We start from the raw sequence: 26,441 nt of genomic DNA on the forward strand, positions 1-26,441 counted from the left end.
GCTTCCAATCTTTTTTCTTCAAAAAGAGCATTTTTAATAGACTAAAGACTGGTTATCACTGAGTTTTTGTTTAAGGTACAACAGCAGCATGGTTCAAATGTTACTTGCAGTTCTTGGAAAAATAAAAATTTTAAAGTAATGAAATACAGAAAATGTAGGGACCACCTTTCCTTATTTTGAGTACCATTATTCTCTTGAAAAAATATTTCCACCTTTTAAAATCCCAGAGTTAAGAACCACTTCCAAGGGTGAAAAATATCCAATGCCACAACATAACTTCTGAACTAAAGTGTGTGTGTACATATATGTTTATGTGTGAAAAGCTGAGAGGAAAAAAACATGTCAAAGTACTTAGTATTTTTAATTTCCTTCAAAGTTACTTCTGAAATTTGAAGCAAACATTTTGCTTATCAAAATATATGCCCTCTTCTGGTTGTTTGATCCCCAGTCCATGGTCCATGCAGGCGGGGGGACGGGGTGAAGAGAGAAAGCCAGAAACAGTTACTAGGTGGGTAATACGGCTTCAAATCCCTAAATGACTTGGAAAGTAAATGTGGGGAAAAATAAAATAAAACCAGGCCAAGCTTGGACTGAGTGTCCCTCAGTCAACCATCGCCATGGTGTGCCTTCCATAACTATTCTTTTATCCTTGGTCTCAAAATTAGTACCAGACTCTCGCTTACTTCTGGCACAGGATGTAAATTCCCACTATACAAAGAGATAACTAATTACATATCAGCAAATTATTTTCTGAGCCTACCTTTCTCTGGACTTTGTAATATGGAGCTCAGGTTGACGCTTTCTATGAAACTCTATATTTGATACTGTTATACAGCTGGCTTATGATATGCCAATTAAAAAAATAAAAGAATATAAAATTAAATATTACAGAACTAATGGGTAATAAAATGGAATATTTGTTAGAATCCAAGTGCTGGCCTTTGGGAATTTTTAATGATATTCATTTATTCCCAATCTTTCCTTTTTCTTATAAATTGTTTTTTAAGGCAGCACAATATACATAGATTTAGGTAGGAAATTTTGTTAAATACCTCTCTGGCACCCAATACCTAATCTGAGACTCTGACTTGAATTAATTTATAATAGTATCTAATCTACATTTAAATGAGTAGATTAATAGTAAATGATAGGAAATTACTGAGTCTATAGGCTAAATTTTTTTCACATCTTCTGTAATCCACCTCATTTTCACAGCTTGACTAATACAGGGAACCAGTAAATAAGTTTGTCCTTCATCAAATAGTCCAAAATAATAACTGTAGGCCTGTCATTCATAAGAAACTATAATTTGTTATATTCTGACATTGGCACTTAATAAAATGTTAACAACTAGTTTCTCTAAAAATTTCAATACATGACAATAAAGGAGATACACAATTTAAGACTTTAAATCTGTTACTGTGAAATTCCAATAATTCCCATTTTATTACACATAATTAGGTCTTTAAAACTGTGGCCATTGCCCAAAGACACCAACCTATATTATGACAAACTCAGGAGAGAACACATCTCCTTCATAAGAACTTTTTTTTTTTTAAGCTAAAAATTTCCAGTATCTTAAACCCAATCACTCTCAGTAAATGGTAATAAACATTACTGAAAATAATTCGAAGCAGAGAGAGCTGAAAAGAATGGAAATGACCTCAACCAACGGTCAGTACACATTCTTGCACCCTGCTTAGACATTTAGAATAGTCAAAGGGATACTGTCTTGAACACACAGACTCAAGGTTATGGTACAGTTCTAATTGTATTAAGGCTTTCACTATTATGATCTCTTAAAGACTCTCTACTTTAGTGTTCTCATTTTGATTCCTATGGTGAACTTAAGTGGTTACTAAGGGGCTTGTTTTGGCTTTTCAGTGGGCAACCACTCTATCATCTCTGAATGTTGAAGGCGATCCCACAGAGCTCAGAGAAGAGGCAATATGGTAAGGATCAACTTTAAAGTTTGTGATACCATGACAACAATGATCAACACTTTGAAGCAAGATGAATAAATTAAAATTCTTGGTTAGACATTAAAGCGTTCTTGCCAAGAATAAGTGTACACTGCATGGAGGGATATTTGATTCCTAAGCATGAGTCCCAATATGCCCATTACATCTGTTTATGGGAGACACTGCAAGTTTAAGGTAATTTACATTCCTTGGCAATCAAGTTATTCTGTTATAGGCAATGTCTTTTATTGTTCCATCTGGCACTTGCTAACACCATTCTTGAAGAACCTAGAAATGAAGGTCAGTTACTCTGTTTATCAGGAACAGAACCAAATAAAAACAAAATTCTGGAAAAATGACCAAGAAATTCTGGTTCATCACTATTTTCCATATCTAATGGTTCCTTCAGATAAAACATAACTCTTCCTTCCATGATAGTTTTCCAGCAAAGGGAGATTAAAGAAAAAAGAAAGTTCCCCACCCTACCCCCCTAAATTGTCATTCATACTGGTGAAGGAGCCAGTCTTGTTAGCAGCTAAATATTGCACTGCCTTTCATTCTGTGTAGAGTCAAAGTCCAATGAAAGTGGCACACTCATGGTATAAGTAATGGATGATGACACTGCCGGCTCAAGAGTGAAGACTCAGTATATGGAGAGACGAGAAACATGTCAGCACTAGTCACACATCCAGTTGTAAAAGTCTGGTCTGCAGAAGTTAAAATTCATCACTTTCAGCTGCATGAAGTTGTGTGTCGTCCGCATCTGTCATGCTGCTCTCCTGGGATTCATCTGTTCCCACTTTAAAAAAAAACAAAACAAAAAGTCCACAGTAAGATGTCTGACAAATATTTCTTGTTGGTTCATGAAAACAAGGAAAACTACTGTACTCAGAGAAATGAGACCTTAAATAAAGGTCCTTAAAAATCCTGATGTCCTTTAATAAAATACAATTCAAGTTCCTTATTTTACGGCAAGGTCTGAGATTAGTTTATTGCATTTCACCTTTAATTAGAGTTTTAACTTCTAAAACTGCCTCTCCCTAATGAATTCCTCATTCTTACCCTAGGAATTAGAACTAGTTTTCTGAGGCATTAAAAAAAGATTAACATTTCCTCCACTTTGGGGATAGTCCCTGCTAGTCCACAGAAATATAGAATTTAACATTCAGTTTAAAAAGGGTTACTGAGATTATAGAAATTAATTTTAATTAAGGCCTTTCACCAAGTTTTTTGGAACAAAGGCATCTTAGCTTCTCTCATCAAAAGTTACTCAATTCTCTTACTAAAAAATACTGACACATTCAATCTTGGTTCTTCACTAGTTATTTTAAGATACATACTCAATTTTGGGGTAGAGTATTTACTGCCTTAAACTAGAATTTTTTGTTCCCTCCTCTTTTCTTGATCTGGATTTTGGATTTGCAAGAGCTACAGAGAATATGAATAGCCACTACTACAGATCTGTCGATAACTTAAAATGTGCACAAATTTATTATTCATTAGAATAGCGCTTATAATGTTTTCAACACACCATCATATCTATCATCTTTCCCCCCACTACATTCCTAAAAAGCAAAAAGGCAGGCATTAGTTACATATGCCAATATAAACTGAGGCCGAGGTAAAAATCAGCAATGAATTTGTCAAAGTCACACAGCAAACTTGAAACAGAACTGAGACTAGTTATCTGACTCTGTATGTACTTTCTTATTTTGTCACTCTGTCAATTTCCCTAAAATTCCATTTGGTATAAAGAATATACCATGGTTAGAAAAATAAAACTAAATAAACATGTGGTCCATCTTAACTCTGATGTGGTATTTCACTAGCTCTCTAGTTTGAGTAACCACAGACAAACCTAATTCATATGGATGATACTCACTGATCTGTTCTTCTTGGGTTATTGGCTCCTCATCATCTGGAAGATAACGCTTATCAATTGCCTCTTTAATCTGGTTATTGGCTCCTTTAGGATCTAAATCCATCGCCCAAGAGAAATTCATCAGGGCAAGGTGCGTCTGACCTAACTTCTTGTAAACCTAGAAATAAACAGCAGCACTACATTTTCCATTAAGTTGTGAACTTCAACTATAAAATCCTAAACATTTATAATTTAAATTCAGCTCCTGATTTATGTGCTATAAACCCATTCTGATGATTAGGACATTTTCATTCTGTAGAAGAAAGAACTCATGCCAAATTTTGAGTTCCTTTTAATATATTCAGATATTATTTTTAGAATTCCTTGCCTATATCTCTCAGGTAGTGAGATTCCAATAAATCTCACTCTGAATGGAACAATGACAATGGAAAGAAATGGACTATAAACTGTTTGATTAGCATTCATTTACACTGGTTTTTAAATGGAGTTATTTCAACTCTCAATATCTGCCTACTATTAGCAACTACCTTAACCAACTGGCATCTGGAAGCCCAGGCTGTACTGCCATTAATTTTCTTCTTTTGGTGTTATATTGATAATTGGAGTTAAGGACTTTCCATAAGGCAATCTCAACTTATTAATTCATTACTGAAAGTGGTAATGAACTTCCAAAGGCAAAGTAGGGTTAGGATTATGGGATGTGTGGTCTTGCCCCTTCATTAGGATATAATCTTCTTAAATGTTAAAACTAAATCCATTCTTTATTCCCAGGGCATTTAGTTCAGAACTCTAGTTGAATTTGTTCCAGGGATGTTGCACATTAAGTATTATATTTATTCTCCAAAAGTTAATATTTGTTATGAAAGCCATAGTTTAGGACTATGGCCCCAATCTTTACCTTTCCTATTAAGAAGTACACGAGGGATTCTTTGGGAACAATTTGTTTCAATTCTTCAAGTTCTTGTAAAGCAGACTGAAAAAAGCAAAAAAACGACAACATCATCTTAACTAAAGCTTAACTTAAGCAATACAAACCTGAAGACCATTAAGACATATATCTCTTACCTTATATTTTTCATTTGCAAATAAAACTGAGGCTCTGTGAAATTTGCATAGAGGGTTCTTAGGATCAATAACAATGGCTTTGTTTAGGGTATCCAAAGCCTTCTCAGATTTTTTCAGTGCATGCTGAACCTGTAAGAAATAAAGACCCTAATTAATGTTTCCTTCTAATATTTTTGAAGAGAAGTGAGAACCAAATAATGTGATTAAAAATCACAGAAAGGTAATAAAACTACTAGAGATAAGGTTGTATGGTCTCACTGGATTGTTCACTAGGTTAAGTGAGTTTAATAACTGGTTATCAAACTGTTAACAGATTATCTCTGAAATCTCCTCCTACTCGCTTCACTTTAAAGATGAGAGTACTTAAGTCCAGAGATGTTAATAACTTGCTCTAGGATCAGAACCTAGGTCCTCTAGTGCCTAACTCACCATCATGTATCCACAATGATAATCAAGATCCTGTCATTAGAGAAGATATTAGGTTACCTTTCGGTGTAAAAGGCAAGGAAAACCTTGGTTTTCCCTTCACAAGAAAATCTGCACTGTTTAGCTAGATAATACATTTCAACAGGTCTATTATGGTCCTCTAAGTATTAGGCTATTTAAAACTTGGTTCAAAAACCCCCAGAAGATTTGGCTTTAAATCTTACTAACCTTGTTTCACCCAGAACTATTACACTTTTACCTATTTTAGAAATTTCTTATAAAAATAAATTTTATTTCTGTCTTATATATTTGAAAACCATTGATCTGTAACACTGGGAAATAAATTCTTTATTTTAAATAACTTAAAAACAAACAAATCCAAGCCTCACTATTCATTAATGTGTATATACTTATATTCTGTTGTGTTCCTCCTTGGATGAATTATATCTCAGAAATAAAGTGGAATGAATGGATGTGGCTATGGAACTTTCACAAATATCGCCGTAAAAAGAATGTGAGAGTAGGTACTGCCAACATCTGGTTGCTAAATTCATCTATGCAATGATCTTTGCAGAAGGTCATTACTACATGTGGACAAATACTCTGCCCACAGGATTGAAATCTAAATACTAGTTCCCTAAGACAGAAAAGCATATTTTCTACTCTGAAAACTTCTTCCAATAAATCACTCAAAATGTTAAAAACGATCTCTTCCACAATAACTTTAGAAAAAAGCTTACTTTAAAAAAATGTCCAACTTTACTAAAGGTTATCAAGAGACACTAAGTTTGATTTCCTCATCTTAAGTGATGAAAATAATAATTTTTAAGTCAACATATTTTCTCTATATTTTCTGTATAGTATCTAACTATAAAAGTTACTATGTTAATTTTATTTTTTAAATTATTTATTTATTTTAATACATCTTTATTAATTTCAGAGAGAGAAAGGAAGAGGGAGAAAGAGAGAGAAACATCAATGATGAGAGAGTCACTGATCGGCTGCCTCGTGCATGCCCCCCACTGGGGATCGAGACCTCAACCCGGGCATGTGCCCTGACCAGGAATCGAACCTAGATCTCCTGGATCATAGGTTGATGCTCAACCGCTAAGCCACGCCAGCTGGGCATAAATGAGATTTAATAAGCAAACATACCTTTTCTCAACTTATTATCAGATATATAAAAGAAAATAAACAAAATTGGTAATCCACATGGTCTTATAAGAATTTCAGGCTAAAACACAGGAAACCATCTGCCTTAAAATATTAATTACTTAATTTAGGAGCTAAATATTAACATGGAAAAGTACTTTCAAAAATATGAAGTATCTCATGTGAGCCTTATAAGAACCCTATGAGGTAGGGAAGGTGGTATTATTTGTCATTCATAAAATAGAAGCTCAGAGAAAATAAGTGACTTGTCCAAGAGATAAGGGTACACCAGTTATTTCTCTCTGCCAAGAGAAACGTGGTATTTTTGGCTGTAAAAGAACCCACGATCTTGTTTCAACAATAACAACAATAACAAAATAGCCCTAATTCTTATTATAGCAATTAAGTCAATAACAAACACATCTCAAAAGGGAGAATGACTGAACAATGTTTAGGAAGCTACTTACCACTCCAATGTGGCAAAGTAAAACTGAACTTTGAGGGTTGATATCAAGTGCTTTCTGGAAATGCATTTCTGCAAGGCTGAATTTTTCTTGCTTGTAATAAATCATTCCTAAACCATACCTGAAAGTATAAAAGTATAATTTTAGGGATATAAACTGTGGTGGCTGATTTAGTTCAACTAATAAAAGAATTATGTATGGAATCTAATAAACCAGTAGAAAAATCATCAAAGCATTTTAGACAAGTCACTTTTACAAGTAAAAACAATAAATCAAATCAATTAATCAGATAAAACTATGACAATGTGGGGAAAAACAAACCACATCCTTAAACCCCCTACTGCAACCAAGATTTAATAGCTGCTTTTTACTGAGTGGTTATTATGTGTGGGCCAATAGGTTATTAAATTCTTTATGTAAATTATTTAATCCTAGGAGGAACCAAGGAGATCAGTACTGTTCATTCACTTTTTCAATTAAGAAAACTGAGGCTTAGAGAAGTTAAATTAACTTGCCCAAAAATATATAGCTAACAAGGAATCTAACCAGATTCTTTTGATTCTAAAACCCTAAACCCCTAACAATGCCATTTCCATATTCTTTGTCCAAATGTGTATATATTTTATATAATTACAATATGCATAGTGTCATGTTCTGCCTCCTCTCTCCCCACTTACTGTATCAAAAACATGCTCCCATAGAATTCAAAATTTATAGACTTAATAAACCTAATTAACTAAAACTAGTACTTAATAAACTAGAACACTGCCAAACAGCAGCAACTCGTAGGTTGTTTTTAATGTTTATATTCTATTATTCAATGGATGAATTATACTATTTCTCTCCACTTTCCATCCTAATCACCATTTTAGTGTTCTAAGAAAAAGTAACAAATCAATTATTTGCAAAAGTCTGGTAGGAGAAAAGGTTGAAACTGCTGAGTATAAGGATCTGGTATTCTATTATTAGTAGTAAATTGAAGTGTTTGTTAAAAGTATAAACTTGAAATAAAAAACATTATGGTTATCAGTATGTACCACTCTTAAGTATTAGTAATCAAATTCATGACAACACAGAGATATTTAAGAAGAAAAATTACTAAGTATCAGCTCCATCAATAAGATATATTGTCTTTGTACTTCATTAGTACTTACCATGCATTATAATGTCTAGGATTGACTCTGATAGCATTTCGAAAACAAGCTAATGCTTTGTCTAATTCTTCAGTTAAGACAAACTCATGCCCTAATAGAGTATAGGCATAAGCATAATTTGGATCAACCTGAATAGCTCTCTGGAAGAATTTAATTGCAATGTCATGTTCCCGTTGCAAACTGAAACAGTTCCCTGCAGCACACCAGGCCTTAAAAAAAATGAAAACAAAAAACAAATGCACAATTAAATTTTTGGTTTTTTTCTTCTAACAAACAAATCTATGGCTAAAATTAGAACAGAAAGACAAAAACTGAACATTTTAATAGATATAGTCAATCCTCATTATTCACGGGTTCCATATCTGCAAAATTGTCTACTGGCTAAATTTTATTTTAAAACTCAAATCAATACTTGCAGTGCTTTAGTGTACCAAAATATGGGTTGCCCAATAGGCACATTCTCAGTTGAGGTAAAAAAGGGCAACTTTCTGCCTTCTTGTTTTTGCAGGTCAGTGACCAAAAGATAGAGACTGTAGCGGGGCAGTGCATGGAGTGCTCGGGTTCTGGGGCTAGATGGACAATTTGAATCCCAACTCTGGCACCTGTTTGTATGGTGGCCTCAGGAAGGCACCTCAACACTTCTGCACCTCATTTTCTCTTTTGTAAAATAAACAGAATATACCAGGCTAAATTGTTTTTAGGATATAAGATTATAACGTTGTGTGTGTGTGTTTGTGTGATTATTTCTCCAAGGAGCAATGGTTCAGTATATGCTAACTCATTATTCATGGAGACTATAGAACATAACTACCAAGTATAATAGGAATTGACTTTTAAATTCTAAGCTTAAATACGTTATAAAATTAACACTAAATATTCTTGAGATGCACTGAAATACAATTCTTACAGGATTACAGCATGTAAATGAATTGTGCCTATGTCTTAAATTGACAATTAAATTTACTATTTTATTTCTATTTAAAATGACCAATTTTCAATCAATATAATTTCTGCTTAATGAACTCTAATCTTGGTGATAACAGCAATTTTAACACAGCCAAATCTCTATTAATCCTAAATGAAATACCTACTTTGTGATTTTTCTATTTGGGAATCTGAACCATCTATTTTAGGACTCTTTCTTCTTTTCTGAGTCCTGTCTATGGAGAAGAGTGTGGGTGATATTAAATGGCATTTGAATTATTTGGTTCATCTCAATTAGGTAAAGGTGATCAAAACAACATCCTGGACGGCGTAGCTTGCGGTTGAGCATCGACCTATGATCCTGGAGATTGTGGTTCAATTCCTGGTCAGGGCACATGCCGGGGTTGCGAACTTGATCCCCAGTAGGGGGAGTGCAGGAGGCAGCCGATCAATGATGACTTTCTTATCATTGATGTGTTTCTCTCTCTCTCTCTCTCTCTTTCTCTCTCTCTTTCTCCCCTTCCTCTCTCTGAAATCAATAAAGACATATTTAAAAACAAAAACAAAAAGAAAAAAACAGCAAAGTGTTCAGTTACCATACCTCTGGTGAATTTTTATCCATATCTGTTAAGTCTTTTGAAAGAACTGAAAGAGCAACATCCTTTTGAAGATGCCACAGTGTTGTAGAGTAGATCTCCATGCCTTCAACTCTATAATTCTCAATTCTTCTAACTTCTGAGAATATTCTTTCAGCCTGAAATACAAAAAAAGTAAGGGGAAAACAAGTTGATACAATTTACATATGTAAAGGGAGAGCACTGGGCACTCTTCTCATAGAACCTAAATGCTGCCTTGTTTTATGATGTTTACATGAGTCAGTAATAATACATGGTGAAACTAAGCAACCTTTCACGGCAGGTCAAATGTTGACGTAATCACATTCAAATTAACTTAGTTTTTTATACACAAGTCATAGAAGAAACATGAATTCTGAAAGGAAAATTTAAGTTTCCACAACACAAAAAAAGATCTATTCAAAATTACAATTTAAAAAGGAAAAGCCAATTATTTTATTCTCAAAAACCACTTTTCAAAGCTTTAATAATGGCTTTACAGAATAACTCCCTCAGGAAAGGTGAGAGAAGAATGACTTCTGTAACAAAAAACGTATTTTTATATTGACTTTTATTAAGAAGTTGGGTTGAAAACTTTAGAGGAAAAACAGGTTCAGGGACGTTGAGCACTGAATATACCCATCAATGTCATACCTGCCAGGGATTGTCTCTAGCTAGTCATTCCTTTTTCCTTTGTAGCACTCTCTCTCTTTTTTAAAAAAATATATCTTTACTGATTTCAGAAAGAAGGGAGAGGGACAGAGAGATAGAAACATCAATGACGAGAGTTACTGATCGGCTGCCTTCTGCACACTACCAACTGGGGATCGAGCCCACAACCCAGGCATGTGCCCTGACCAGGAATCGAATTACGATCTCCTGAATCACAGGTTAATGCTCAACTGCTAAGCCATGCCAGCTTGGCTATAGCACTCTCTTGACTTAGGGTCCCTCCTCAGCTATCAAATCAAATTATTTCCTCATCACATTCATGGCTCCCAGAGCTGTGCTTCTCTCCCCCTGAAGTTTGAGACTTTGGGTTATATAAAACCAATTAGTTCTCTGGTTTATCAATTCAGTAAGTTCAAAATTCTGAAAGTAAAATTTAGTTTAGAATTAAGGACTACATGGTCTGTTCTTAATGAAGACAGAAAATAAGATTCATAAAACCAGGAACTTAATTCTAAGAAATAGCCATATATTATCTAGGATAGCTTGATACCTTGTTAACTTCCCTGAAATCCCTTAAATGTTATACAGATATGTTTTTCAAACAGGCATTGATTACAAGATGACAGACCTAACCACCAGCCAAACACAGGTTTTGGAAATGTGTAGAAAGGCATATATAACTGTTTTCTATACTTACTTGCATGTACTCTGAAAGTTCAAAATAGGCCCTTCCAATTTGGCACAGTACCCAACCAGTATTGTAGTGATGAGAAGGTAGGTGGCTCAAGATATTTATAGCTTCTTTGCAGTTGTATGAACACAAAGCTAAATAACCTTTCCCCATCTCACGAAGAAGGCTCATCAAACCTTCTAGGAGAAAACAATGTAGTAAACAAAGGAGAAAAGACAATAAAAACAGTTTGGTTTTCTAGAAAGGTTAACAACAAAATAATTCATTAAAAATTCCAACATCTACTTAGAAAAAAATGAAAGACACTTTAATGAACATACAGAAACTTACTTAAAATAAGTGAATAAAATAAAGTAAAATACAAAGAAGATATCTGGCATTTACAACAAACCTGCTGCTGCCTTCTGTAGATTAAATGCCTGGATCTGAGGTGTGATGGTGGAGATTTTCCCTTCTGAAATGATGGAAGAGTCCAGCTTTGTAATTTCCAAGCTATCGTTTATGTTAGGCTGAGTTATTCCTCCTTTACTAGTTTTACTTTTTGTTTTTCTGTTTGGGATTTTAGGTGGAAACTTCATTTTTAATTTTTTGCTATTCTCCTGTAAAAAGGAGGAAAGCCCCACGCTTGTTATACTCATGTATTTTAGACATTCCCCCAACCCTTTCTCAAATATTAGATATAAATAAATGTACAGTCTTGATTGATATATATTTTTCTTGGAAGAAATTTTATAAAGACAAAAGTCTTCAAAGTCAGTTAATATTAAATAATTCTGAAAATAATTCATATTAACTAGTGTTTAAGGTAAAGTAGCATTAAATGTTGCTCTTTTCTGAAAGTATATCATTTTCATTTATTATTTAAAAATAAGAAAATAAGTAGATGCAATATTACTTGTCTCAAAGCATCATAACTGATGTCACAAAACTGTTGATCTGCATATGTCAAAGTTAAAGACTGTCCATAATATTTATCAATGGACCAAGAAAATTTACCAAAGGCATAATGAGACTCTCCAATTGTGCAAAGAAATGTGTAAAGAAAACAAAGAAAATTTCCACTTACTCTTTCTCCAATGACATCTGACTAACCATAGTATATCATCAAATCCAGGAAATTGGAATTGGTATAATCCTATCAACTAAACTACAGATCTTATTTGGATTTCATCACTTTTTTACATGCACTTTTTTTTATGGTGTCATAGTTCTATGAATTTTATCATATGTACGCATTTGTGTAATCCACTGCCACAATAAAGGAACAGAACTATTCTACCAACACGAAGACATTCCTTGTAACACCTCCCTCCAGTCCTAATTCCTAAAAACCACAGATCTGCTCTCCACCACAATTTTGTCACTTCAACAGTGTTATAAAATATTTATTCAAGGACCAAGAAAATTTACAAATGCTATAGATGGCCCAAATTAAAAAATAAAAACATTTAAAAAATTTAAATAGTCACCTAATTTATTTATTAGAGACTGGGTCATCATTGAATAGAAATTTTAGAGGGCGAAGCATTACCTTGGTTGTAGAGCTGTCACTAGTAAAAAGTCGTGAACTTCTTCGAGGCAGTGCATTTGGGGGAGATGTGATAGTGGGGCTCAATACCTGAGGTGTTGTACTAAAAAAAATTATAAAAGTAGACATTTAAAAAAAAAATTCAGTTATGACCCTTTACTGCTTCAATTCAGGTGTATTAAAAAATAAGCATTCAACATGTTTGCCCTCTAAAGTTGACGAGTTTGTTCAGTCCTTTTCTTGTCCACTCTATGAAAACTCAGATTTAAATACTATTTGTGTTACCATAAAATAATGATTACACCACAGATCTTCGCTCTATCTGAAATTGCTAATTTAAACTTAAAACAATCCACATAAAAATTCTAGGTCAATAAAAGGAAAACACATCTATAAACCAATATCTCTAACCCTCATTTGCAACTATAGCAAATGAGAAAAAGAAAAAGATAGTCTAACTGTAGGGATATTTGTCAACAAATACCACCAAAACGACTGATACTTGAGAAGTTATTTTTCTGTAAATTCAAACACCACATCAAGGTTTATAGAGCAAAAGAAATCTAATAATCCCTTGTGTACATTTTTCACTTTAAAGGCAAACCCTAAGATATAAGAAATCCATTCTTAGAAAACAAGCAAACTTAAAACCTAAAATTATCTAATTGAGAGGAGGTAAGTCCATGGAGTATAAACTGTTTACAATTTATACAGTTTATGGTAAAAGCTACCAGTTACCTGAGTTTGGGTCACAGAGGCTTTTGAAAAGAGATGTTGACCAGTGAATAAAGAATTCCCAGGTTGGCCCTAGCTGGTTTGGCTCAGTGGTTAGAGCCTTGGTTGCAAGTTTGATCCCTGGCCCCATTGATGTGTCTCTCTCTCTGTTTCTCTCTCTCTCTCCCCCCATCCACTTCCCTCCCTTCCACTCTCTCTCTCTCTCTCTCTAAAAAAACAAAACAAACAAACAAACAAACAAAAACAATGGAAAAAAATATCCTCAGATAAGGATTAAAAAAAAAGAATAAAACAAACAAACAAATAAATAAATAGAAATATTGAGGCCTTTTATATAGTCAAGGTACATGCACATGTGTGACTTTTAAGAATTATGGTACATGGCCGGGCTGGTGTGGCTCAACAGTTGAGCATCGACCTATGATCCAGGAGATCGAGGTTTGATTCCTGGTCAGGGCACATGCCCTGGTTGCAGGCTTGACCCCCAGTGGGGGGCGTGCAGGAGGCAGCCAATCAATGAACGATTCTTTCATCATTGATGTTTCTATCTCTCTCTCTCTTTCTCCCTTCCTCTCTCTGAAATCAATAAAGGCATATTAAAAAAAAAAGAATTATGGTACATGTTCACTATTTTAGGAGGAGACAGAGTCATATCTATCTGTTTATAGAAATGCATAGGAGGGGAAGGGGAGAATGAAACCTACCTGTACTTGACCAATGGAGAAGGTCATGTAAGTAACAGGAAAATTACTTTGGAAGAGTGTTTGGATTATCTAGTTTAAACAAATTCATGAGACAATTAGATTAAACTAAAATGATATTTAAGCTAATTCTTGTTTTGATTTGCATTATAATACTCAACTAAAAATTACACTAGTCTTTTTAGTAAGTTAGGAATTTCAAATTTGATGTATTCAAAATGTACAATAGTCTTTCTAGAATTCTTGGGAGAGTTAAAACCTGCCTATATTGAAATACAGCAAGAAAAACCGAATAATATAAAATAATGACACCATAATAAATACCTTGTTTGTGGGCCAGAACTTTGTGTTTGTGCAACAAGAACTGGAGTTACCTCTCGACTATTTCCACTCTGTGAGAAGACAGACTTTGTTCCAGTTTGTCCGATTCTGGCAACAGACTGTAAAACACAAAAAGTCTAAGGTTTGTGAATTATAAATTGCATTGTAAATAATAAGACATATGATACTTCCACTTTCATTTTCCCAATGCAAGATTTCATAATATATTACTGTCATTTGAAAACACAAACTATTAATGTCAATATTTGTCATTATTAATGTCATATTAGAATGAACATCAGCCTATTTCCACATTTTAACCCCCATATTTTTAACTTTATACTGTCCTGTCATTTTCACTTTAGTTTCTAAGGAAAGGTTCAAAATTCCTGGAAGCCATTTATTACACATCTTCTCCAGCTGGGGCTAAAAACTAAAGAATTTTAAGACAGCTACTATCCTCAAGATTTGTAATCTAACTTAGTATACATAAAAAATAATATAGATTTTATATCTCTTCTTTAGCACTTAGCAAAAGCAGTTCTATACAGGTATCCTGTTTTTTGAAAGTTCATGATTTTCGCTTTTATGAAAAAAGGTGAAAAGCAAAAATAGTGTTCAGCATTTGTTTTGCAGAGAGCTGTTAGAGGCTTTGTGAGCCCCCAGTAGTGAGTGATACCACTAAGTTCCTTCCCTGGGAACTACACTTAGTATCTCAGCATCAAGCCGCCCAAGCACGGAACTGAGCCTGTGAGCATCTGCGCTTCATTTTGTGCACTCATTAGCAAGATATGTCCTAAAGTATCAGAAGAGCTTAAGAGAGCTAGTAAGGAAATTACCCTTAGCGAAAAACTGGGTGTATAAGTGTTTTAATTGTGGTGAATGAAATGAAGACATGCGCTGAACTTTGGGTCTGGAAATGCTCAAAATTTTTCCATATAAATTAATGGCAACTACTTCTTTGCTTTAAACCATTTCAGCTTACCAACGGTTTCATGAATGCTCTACTTTTGGATAGGGGGGGGAAACCTACAGTAGTTAGAGGAGTAGATTAAAAAATAAGTCATCTAATTATTTTCCAAATTCTAAAGACACTGCTCTTAGAATTAATATTTCTTTCTAGTGTATTCAATCTTTCATTAATTAGTCTCTGCTCCCTGGAGGGGAGGAACCCTTTGCTTGCCCCTTTTTGTCTTCTCTAAAATTTATAATCTTATTTCTATTCATTTTCTCAGTTAGCTTCTTTATAAAGTGATCAATGACTATTGATATTTTTAATTTTTTTTACTATTAGATAATTTTCTTCAAAATTTACCTGTTACTTTGATAGCCACTACACATCATTCTCAAACTGCACATTATAAATCATCACTTTTTCATCAGATATGAAGACTTATTTTGGCCTTTCCTGCATTCATCATCATTGACCATCCCTCCTTTTTGAAACTTTGTATAACTTCCAAAATAGTACAGAATCTTTATTATTTACCTTACCACTTCCTTTGCTGGTCCCTCTTCCTTCCACTAACTGCTCCTTAGCTACTCTCTTTCCCTAGGAGAGCCTGGCCAGTTTAACAACTTTAATTATTATTTCTATCAGCAGGCCATATTCTTTCCTGTATCCATTAAATATTTTTACCTAATCTACCACCATCTCAAAATAAAACTTTATACTCCTTCCTCCTCTTCCTTCTACATTCACGCAAGGGACAAAACTTAAAATCAATTCTGGCCTTTCGTTATTTAACCAAGAATTATGTATTGCACTCACTACTCGGTTTGATATTTTTTAGCTGATGAAGCAAACAGACCTACAAGTATAGCTTTTCTAAGAATGTCTTGTAATAGGTTAAGAAGAGAACAGAGGCAGAAGAGGATGAGACAATAAGTGGCTTTTATTTTTTGGGCACTGAAATCATGTACCTCTCACTGCCTAACCTGTCCTGATTGCAATGGCTTGCCTGATTTTAGCCTACTCACCTGGCAGGCTAACTACCATGCTACTATGCCTTCTCACAACTGTAATAAACTAATTTCCACAATTATATTTCACTCTCATAACAGTACAATACCAGGTAGTTGCCAACTTTTAGAGATCACATTTAAAATAATCCACACTTTAACTACTTTGCAGTCTCTTTTCACCACTCTTGGAGCTAATACGGAATTTTTTTCTTTTTTACAGACTCTAGGAAGTTCAAGAGTAAAGAGTAAAAACAACATGAAGGAACACGTCTCTAGAAGGGTAAAGGGGCTACATTGGTCAATCACATCCTAGTATTACTTATTTAGTTGCCATTTCCTAAACATCTAGTAGGCATAGCAAATAGGCATTTTACACATATAACCTACTTTAATTATCATAAAAGATATTCTGCACCATAGATTAAAAAAAAAAGGCAGAAAAAAAGTTAATTTATCTTAATTGTTGAAAGTATTACAGATGTGCTTTGATCACAGATCTTTTAAACAAATGGCACTTTGGCCTCTGCTGTCATAGACCTTTATAAAAAAATATTATAAAGAGAGCCTCAAAACTTGTTCCAGTATTTACTATAAGAATACTGTCAAATATTTTTCATTTTATTACACATTTACTATAAATTTACTACACATCTATGAGGATTCACTATAAGAATTTCATTATCAGAAACAGCTGGCTTTGGGTAATCTTTTTTTTTTTATTTTAACACTAGTATAATTAAACAAACATGGTGGTGGGGACAAGTAAAAACTATGGCAGGAATATTTATATTAAAAGTGACAGAAGTAATCTTAATTTCATTAAAAAAACAGGAAGTTAAAAGTAAAAATCTGAATATGTTTATTTAGCTGTATGCTGAAATAAACTATACTTGTGAGTTTTAATCTAATGTGGAGAAAACAGCAACCAGCTTTGTGTCTCTGACTATAATAAGGAGGCTATGACAGCAATAACCTTTTACGTTTAGATCAACAACTCTAAGGCAACAACAATTATATAAAGTTAGATTCTCTATGAAGTTGCTTTTAACAGATTGAAATTTCAAATGAATTTCTTTCATCAGTACCAAAACTATATTTTACATGGAAAATACCTTTTTTGAAGGGGCTCCGGTGGGTGGCACGTCAATTACAGAAGATGTATTAGTGTAGTTTTGTAAATAGGATCCATCTCCAGGACTTGGGGTTTCTAATGGCAAAATCCCAAAACTGAGAAGAGGTTGAAATCAAGGTGTCAAAAAGTCATCAAGGCATATATAAAGCAGCAGTATACTTAAATTAGAAGGTCTAAAAGGAAGAGAATGGCAAATCAGTCTTGGGGGCAATGAGCATCTAAGGGGAAGATTAAAAATAAGCTATGAATGTAGACTATTCCACCCACCATAACTAAAATTTAAAATACCAATCAAACAAGACTAAATTAAGTAGCAACTACTGATCATAGGAGATTTATTATAAATAAGAGTGGCTTTGTAAAAGCTAAGTTGCAAATGATCAAATTACTTCAAATTCTTGGAATTTATGGGATTTAGGCACTATAACAGAGAAAATGTGAATCCATTTATGGATTCAATGAGTTGTGTGATCTCATGGTTATGCTATTTTAGTAGTTCCCTGGCCCTGGGAACCAATTCACAGTCTGTTCTGGCATATAATTTTTTATTTTGATACTTTGAGATATGTATCCTCTGGGCTGGGTTCCTATATTTATACATATACATATATAGATATACTTCTAATAATTTTGACAAAATATTTCATATTGATAGGTGTCATTCCTGCCTCCATGTTTTGGAAAACAGCACTGTAACAACCACCACTGTCTGATTATATCGTAAACACTCCAACATTTGAAGAGGTTCATTATTCACTGACGCACAACCATAGACAACATCTTTTCATGTATACACTAGCTCAATATGGCATACTTAAGTTTTACATTTTCTCCAATATTTAATATTAAATTATTATTTTTTTACTTTATTTTCTGAAAACAGAATAGATACATTACTGACTTATTAAATACATCTATTTCCATGATTTAGAAGTTGTTCATATTAACTTACATTACTAATAATATAAATTATTACAAAATCATTTAATATTACAGGATATTTTAAACTGTCTTGTTTGTCTTACCTGGGGGTTAATGGGCTAAGAGCAGCCGGTCCTCCTAATAAGCTTCGACCAGTTTTTGGTTTATTTTGAACCTGTTTAGATAATATAGAAGTTCCTGTTCCAAGGGGGACAGTATCTGGTGAAATTACAGCCGAATCAATATAAGACACTGAGGAATCTGTATTCAAGGAATACTTTGAATTGGAAGATTCTAAATTCAGTCTGTTTAATTCCTGAAACAGATCATTTCGACCATTATTTTAGTTCAGATCATTATTTTTCATTTTCATAATATTTTGAACCCTAAAATATGACACACTTACAATTGTGTCCTGGGGTGTTTCCGTAAGAACCGTCTCAGGCTGTCTGTGAGATAAATTATGATTAGATACTACTGTTGTACAAGAGTTGGGCAGACAGTTGCTAAAGTTCTGTAAAGAGGTTAATTTAAATGTTTGGTCAGGATCTGGCTTTTCACCTGTGAAGGGAAGAAAAAAAAAAGTTTGTCTCTGAAGAAATAAGGGTTAATTTCCCCCCCAGGTATATATAAATGAGTGGAAATAGCCCTTTTCCAGAGTTTTAAAGTTCTCCTGTCTGTTTCAGCTGATCAAATTTACCTCCCGAAAGCCCATCCATCAGTTTACTACAAAAGTTTTACCCCTAAGATAAAGCTGAAAATTTAGGAAATAAACTAAACAGCAATGACATTGATTTTAAATATAATCACAGGAAAATGCAGATTTGTGTTTGTTTTAAAGCAGAAAGCAAAGATCTAGATCTCATTTTGCTTGAGGTAAGGCCTGAGGGTAGAGAGTCGAAACTCACTAGATATTAAAGTTTTAAGTACTTCCATGTATATAGACACAATGTTTTAAAATGATCCTTCATGCATCCTAGAGCATATATATACTCAGACACTCTCTCCCCATATTTTCCAGGTCTTATTTATACAGGACACAAGAAAGGCCACATTATTCCTGAAACATATGATTCTATCTTATTATTCTTTAATCCTCGCTGGATTTTTCCATTGCTTTTCAGAGAGAGTGGAAGGGAAAGAGAGAGGAACATCAACATGAGAAAGACACATTGATTAGTTGCCTCCAGCAGGCACCCGGACTGCGGATGAGCCTGCAACCGAAGTACGTGGCCTTGGCCGAAATCAAACTCGGGACCCTTCGGTCCCAGGGCCGCTGCTCTAACCACTAAGCCAAACAGGGGGAAGGCTCTATCTTATTTCTGTCTCAATTTCAACAGCCCTTAGGCCTTGAAAAATATTTTTTTCTGGATAATTTGTATCACGTTCCAAAAATTAAGCAGGGGAAAAAATAAAGAAGAGGAAATGGAAGATCCTCCCCCACCACAGCCACTTTTATAAGCCTACCTATTTCACATAATGATTCAAAGGGGGACCAGAGGAAAGGATTTAAACTAAGGCTCTTTTGGTAACATTCTGATCCTTTGGCAAGCCGATCTGTTTTGCTGTAAAGACAAACAAATAGATTAGACAAGCTACAAAACCCAAAACATACATTATAAAGAAATTCTTGGCACAGAAATTAGGTTAAGTCTTATAAAAAGTTCTGAGAATACTCTTCTTGATGCTCTCCTAAATCACAAATTTCCCTTTCTTACCACCCTCCAATCTCTGTTACTTAGGGCAGTTGATGTCAAAAGTCAGTGAAAACAAACAGAACATGAACTGAAAGGAATGCTAACAAAATAAACTATCATTGCCATCTTGAATATTATAATGCTTTTAATTTACTGTCAGATACTAGAATTACTGGAGATATAAAAAAACCCAATGTTTCAGTCTCATTTTCTTAAATTAAAAAAAAAAAAATCTCTTTATTGATTTCAGAGAGAGGAAGAGAGATATAGAAACATCCATGATGAGAGAGTCATCATTGATCAGCTGCCTCCTGGCAACCCAGGCATGTGCCCTGATCGGGAATCAAACCTCAATCTCCTGGATCCTAGGCCGACACTCAACCACTGAGCCACTCCTGGCCAGGCCATTCATTTTCTTAATTTTTAATATGATATCCCAGTGGTAACTTTGAAAGTGACTTAAATACTTTAAATATAACATATTTAAGAGATTAGATTTTCTAACAAAGTAGAGGTGATAGCTCTTAATGAAAGAAAGTTTATGTTTCTAAGTCAGATGTATAAAGGCTTAGATTTAGAATCTAAGCAACATCCCTGAAACCACATATACTTGTAACAACCTGGCAGTTATTAGACTAGCATTGTTACCTCCTTAGCTTTTAAACGGGAGGACGGATGGGGCTGAGGGTGGTGAGACTCATTGGAGCTTTCAGGTAAAAAATACTAATCACCTGGTCTGAGGTGGAAATTCTTCATTATACATATAATGGGGAAAAATTAAGATACAGCAATTCTTCCAAAACTCTATAAAGAGTCAGATGGTATCTAACCAAGATTTCCAAAAGAATATTCAAATGAAACTATCAGCTAAAACATATAATCTGTTATAAGTGCTGTCAGTATAATCTCATAGAAAAGGGAAGAAGACCCCATTTGGGGAACTAGATTATTAGTTTGCCTTACTTCCAAATTTTGCAAATAAGTAGAAACTAGAATAAATGATGTACTAAAGATAAGTACCACCAGTTGAAGGACATCTAGCTTCCCAGTTTCCTAACTTGATTCAATAAACACATAGACAAAGAGGGAGGCTGGAGCAGGTAGGAGACTTTCAGAAAATGTAAATAAGTTTTATCAAAGTCTATACCTAAGATCATTAAGATGAAATTTCATAAAAGAAAAATAATTGTCACAATAATGATATAATCATTTACCATGGATTAAGGGGTAACTTAGGAATAGGAAAGCCTTGGCTGGGTGACTCAGTTAGTTGGAGCATCATCCCATACATCAAAAGGTTGCAGGTTCAATTCCTGGTCAAGGCACACACCTAGGTTGCAGGTTTGAGCCCCCCATAAGAGTGCATACAGGAGGCAACTGATCGATGTTTCTCTCTCACATTGATGTTTCTCTCTCTCTCTCCCTCCCACCCCTCTCAAATCAATAAAAACATAACCTTGGGTAAGGATAAAAATAAAAAAAAAGAACACGCCATAGCTATAAAACTACAACATGTGTGTATCTAGATTAGAATACAATTTTGGTCAGAAGACAGGCATATGATGGCTGAAATTAAAACCCAGTTTTTGGAGCAGGGTTGTTTCTCATTGGATATGTAATCTTTTAATCTTTTTTCAAAAGTTGAGTTTGAGCCTGGCCAGGCGTGGCTCAGCGGTTGAGCGTCGACCTAGGACCCAGGCGATCGGGGTTCGATTCCCGGCCAGGGCACATGCCCGGGTTGCAGGCTTAATCCCCGGTCAGGGGCATGCAGGAGGCAGCCAATCAATGACTCTCTCATCATTGATATTTTTCTCTCTCCCTCCCTCCCTCTCCTTTCCTCTCTCTGAAATCAATAAAGATATATTAAAAAAAAAAATTGAGTTTGAGAGAAAAAAAATACACATCGATTTGTTGTTCCACCCATCCATGCACCCATTGGTTGATTCTTGTATGTGCCCTGACAAGGGATAGAACCCACAACCTTGGCGTATTGGGACTATGTTCTAAGCAACTGAGCTACCTGGCCAGGGCTGTAGCCTTTTAACCTTCATGATGAATAAAAATAATCCATCCTTATTCCTTTAAAGGAGGGGAAAAAAATCTTCATTCTCCATGGTTAGCATCTGATTCAACTATACCTTCAAAAACATTTAATACTCTTGTTTTAAAGTAATTAGTTATGCATATATAGCATTTTTTAATTTTAACACTCTGGTTCTATTAAATTTTACTTTGAAATAATTTGACTCACAGAAATTACAAAAATAGTACAGTGTTCCCATGTTTCAACTGTTTCAACATCCCTTCAGCTATGTCTTTATAGCCGCACTCTCACCCCAACTCTAACCTCTGAGAACCAATGATCTTTATCACTATAATGTTCTCACATTGTTATTTATACAAATGGAATCATGCAGTATGTAAACTTTTGAAACTGGCTTTTTTCACTTGCCATAATACATTTGAAAGCCATCTAAAGTTATTGTATTTATCAGTAGTTTGTTTCTCTTCATTGCTGAGCTGTATGTAGTCCATTGTATGAAAGTAATCTGCTTACCAATTAACCCACTGAATTTGGGATGATTCCACTTTTGGCCTTTTAAAGATAAAGCTGCTATGAACATTCACATACAAATATCATTTTACATTCTCACCAGCAGTATATGAGAAATCCTATTGCTCTGCATCCTCACCAGGACTTGGTATTTTGGATAGTTTTTATATTAGCCATTCTAATATGTGTGGAGTGGTTTCTAATGGTGGTTTTTATTTACCGTTCCTCAAATTTTATCGTATTTTTACTGTGACGATAAAAACTTATGAACTTTTGTTTACTGTTTATCTCCTCTACTCTATTATAAACCTCTGAGGGTGGGGACTGTGGGTTATTTATCTTTACATTCCCAGTGCCAACTACTGTGTCTAGCCGTAACAGAGGATGAATCTCAAAGTTTCTGGAATAAATGACAAAATGAATCCTAGTTGTATGAACGAAATTAATTACTCTAAGTCCTTTTATTGAGATAAATGAAGATATTGATATTATATCTTTACTTACTCCCATTCTCAAGAGTGGTGTCATCTGATAATGAGTCTCCATTAAAATAATTTATTCTGTTCAAAAAGACATTTTCAAAGTTTTTCAAAACTACTATTAAACTAGCCTCAATTTATCTTAAAATCGATGCTATCCTAATTCTTTACAGGAGCAATCCTTATCCCTTTCTCCCATGATATGCAACAGATGACATTTACACAAGTGATGGGCAGTTGAAGAACTATTGTTACCTAATTAATCTCAAACCTTGTTCCCCAGCTCAAAGAATATTTCAGAGAAAAATAGGTGAGAAAAATATTATTATGGTGATAACAATGAAGTCGCTCTTTCTTGCTTTTAAAAGACTGAATTTAAACAAATATAAATAAATTTATTTACTTTATTACTAAAACTTGCCTTCAAACCTCCTTCTAAGAAGCAGCAATGATATTTAATATTAGAGAAAAAAACTTCACTCTTTTCCTTTTTCCTCAATGAATTACATGAAAATATTCTCCTCAACCAGGTAAAAACCCCATATGTGCACTCAATTGATAGGTAGGTAGTGCTGCTACAGCTATTATCATTAAAGCAAAGAGGACAGTCAAAATGGGATCAGCAACTCTAATATTTTCCAGGCTTAAGAAGGTCATGGAACTAGAAGATTGTGTACTACTCAGCCACGTGCTATCTGATAAACACAGATAAGCATAGGTTTTTAAAACCACAAAGCATTCTAATATTGGAAACAATTTTCTGATAATTTAAATGATTCTTACCAATATACATGTCCCAACAATGAAAGAGTAAAGCAAGCTGAATCACCAAACTCAGTAACAATATCATCATGGCTTTTCTGTTTATTAAACACTCCACCAGATAAGATCTGTTCCCCTTCAGCAAGCCTTTAAAACACAAATTTACAGATTTTAAAAAGTCAATATAAAAAGCCCTGAGTATAAATACATTCTTCATTACCAATGTACCTCCTAATATAAAGATAGGTAAAAAAGAAAGTTCATGGTACCTTTAGAATACTAACAAACATGTATTTAGAATCATTTGGGAGACTGGTAATTTATGATCTTAAAATTCCAGTCTTGCCTTTAAAAACGGAACTAGTTAAATTTAGTTTCTGTATGTACAAATCTCGTCTGAACAACATACAGATACTCCTGTCAAAAAAAATATGACCATTATACTGGGGGGGGGGGATGGAGGGGGGATGATATGTTTTTTCATTAACAATCGTGGTGACCCTTCTTAGTTCTATAATTCCTTGAAATAGAAATTTGCAAGCAAATCAAATAAGACTAACATATTTTAATTAAATATTGCATACTTAACAAGCTCAGTCATTTTTAGGTTTATAAATGAAACTTGAATAGCACCTCCTCTCTTTTTATTTATCAATTATGTTTTCTTGATATAGAAAATCATAAATGTTCACCAAAGGAAAAATTTTTGCCTGATTTCAGTATATATTTTTAGCATATCAGAGTTCATAATGATTTGTATTTTAAAGTTTTTTCCAAATCATCATGTAGAATACTCTCAGGAAAGTTTACACATAAAAGTAATATCTAAAGTTTTTCACTGTCAGTGAGATTTTTTTAAAACTGTAATAATTTGTAAATGGGGTAAGAATGTCTAACATAAGAACTGACTTAAGAAGCTGGTAAATTAAGTACATAGATTTTTAAGAATTTAACATTAGAATCCTTGGAGTAAAAATAATTCAATAACAAATATCTCAGAAATTTTATCCATATTGTAGCTTTAATTTAAAAGCCATCAGATAAAACAAACCTGTAAACCTACAAACTATATATACACATAGGCTTTTACAATTATCTGTCTAGTCACTTTTACCATTATCCATCTCTTAGAGCACAGAAAAAGAGTTTAACAGGACATAACTACCTATATACATCTAGTTGCCTCCAAATTCAGAACTGGTACAGTTGACTTGGTTTAACTGTAATGTGCAAAAGTACTCTCCTGAATCTGCCCCATTGCTTCAAAGGGGTAGGAGTAGTGGTTCTCAAACAGAATGATCTTGAAAGGCAAATAATTATACGAACTACCTAGACACAAGGGAGCGTTAATCCCAGGTAAAGTGGTAAGTAGGTTTTCAGGTTTATTCCAATTGGCCTAACAATGAAAGCAAAGGAAAGGAAGTAATACTTGGGATTTTAGAAAATGATAGGAATTAGTTATAACTTAAGTTTCTCCAAAATTAAATCCTATTATTTATTACCATAACAGTGAAATCTTTCCATAACAAAAATAATAATGCTAGAGAAAAATCTTTACTATCAAAAAAGTGGGGAGAAAGCGAGTCGATCAGTTTAATTCATTAAAAGAATTTTGTATCAAATTCTACAATGTAAGTGGGAATGAAATTAGATAGAAAACATTTTTAAAAACTTACTTGCTGAGATCAACACAACATTTCGCAAGCAGGTATTTACATTGCGGTGTAGTACAACTGTGTCCTTTCAAGAGTCTATATGCTTTATATGCCTTTCCTGAGCGGTAATAACAGGTTGCCAGTAAAAACAAGGCTTCTTCTGAGTGTACTAAGAACAGATATGGGGAAAAAGGCTATTATTCAATAGGTTGAATGGTAATCATTGTTTATCTGGCAATAAACAAGTTTAGCAACAAAAAAACTAGGCATGTTATTTAATGTAAAACAATCATTTATAAATCCAATTTTCAATTAAGGAGAAATACTTTACTGATAGAAAAGTTAGTTCCCCAAGTCCTAATTACCATCTTTCTACAAAGAACCAAGGAGATAATACAATAAAGACAATCATTGTATTCTCTCTAAATCCTTAAGAAAAGCAAACATAACAGACACACACACCCCCTTCCTTAAAGAGACTGACTACCAGTAAAGCATCTTGTTTTTATGTAATATTTTCCTAATAGACCTTTTGAGAGTATAAAAGTCAAATTTCATTAGGGAGGAAAATGCAGGGTTATACATTACCAATCTGAAATAATTTCTACATTGAAAAAGGGCCAGATTCAATTAATATATGACAAAGGAGGCAAGAACATACAACGGGGTAAAGACAGTCTATTCAATAAACGGTGTTGGGAAAACTGGACAGGTACATGCAAAAAAATTAAACTTAGACCACCTTCTTACACCATATACAAGAATAAACTGAAAGTGGATTAAAGACTTAAATGTGAGACTCGAAACTGTAACACTTGTGGTAAACTCTGTGACATTTCTCTTAGTGTATTTTTTTTGATATATGTCCTCAAGCAAGAAAAAACAAAAACATAAATAAATGGGACTACATATAATTAAAAAAATTTTGCACAGCAAAGGAAACCAACAAAATGAAAAGAAAACCCACTGAATGGGAAAATATGTTA

At 34.0% G+C, this 26,441-nt stretch overlaps 1 protein-coding gene across 7 annotated transcripts in view; it reads right to left on the minus strand.

The window, feature by feature from the left end:
* Positions 1 to 1,286: 1,286 nt before the first annotated feature.
* Positions 1,287 to 26,441, minus strand: part of CDC27 (cell division cycle 27) — a 32,210-nt gene continuing 7,055 nt past the window's right edge. Inside the window, exons 3-19 of one of the 7 annotated variants that reach the window (XM_016204046.2) lie at positions 25,477 to 25,624; positions 23,822 to 23,947; positions 19,776 to 19,873; positions 18,715 to 18,869; positions 18,413 to 18,624; positions 17,368 to 17,482; positions 14,294 to 14,427; positions 12,537 to 12,636; positions 11,397 to 11,604; positions 11,012 to 11,181; positions 9,630 to 9,782; positions 8,105 to 8,313; positions 6,954 to 7,071; positions 4,909 to 5,037; positions 4,742 to 4,816; positions 3,844 to 4,000; positions 1,287 to 2,760 (exon numbers count right to left, since the gene is read on the minus strand). In XM_016204046.2, coding sequence (XP_016059532.2) covers positions 2,678 to 2,760; positions 3,844 to 4,000; positions 4,742 to 4,816; positions 4,909 to 5,037; positions 6,954 to 7,071; positions 8,105 to 8,313; positions 9,630 to 9,782; positions 11,012 to 11,181; positions 11,397 to 11,604; positions 12,537 to 12,636; positions 14,294 to 14,427; positions 17,368 to 17,482; positions 18,413 to 18,624; positions 18,715 to 18,869; positions 19,776 to 19,873; positions 23,822 to 23,947; positions 25,477 to 25,624 — 2,390 coding nt within the window. In that variant the 3' untranslated portion in view covers positions 1,287 to 2,677. Of the gene's footprint in view, positions 2,761 to 3,843; positions 4,020 to 4,741; positions 4,817 to 4,908; positions 5,038 to 6,953; positions 7,072 to 8,104; positions 8,314 to 9,629; positions 9,783 to 11,011; positions 11,185 to 11,396; positions 11,605 to 12,536; positions 12,637 to 14,293; positions 14,428 to 17,367; positions 17,483 to 18,412; positions 18,625 to 18,714; positions 18,870 to 19,775; positions 19,874 to 23,821; positions 23,948 to 25,476; positions 25,625 to 26,441 lie in introns of those variants that run through there. The other 6 variants (XM_016204053.2, XM_016204075.2, XM_016204064.2 and 3 more) reach the window with 6 other exon arrangements.

The sequence above is a fragment of the Miniopterus natalensis genome, chromosome 17, assembly GCF_054644295.1.
Source record: "Miniopterus natalensis isolate mMinNat1 chromosome 17, mMinNat1.hap1, whole genome shotgun sequence".
Taxonomy (NCBI): Eukaryota; Metazoa; Chordata; class Mammalia; order Chiroptera; family Miniopteridae; genus Miniopterus; species Miniopterus natalensis.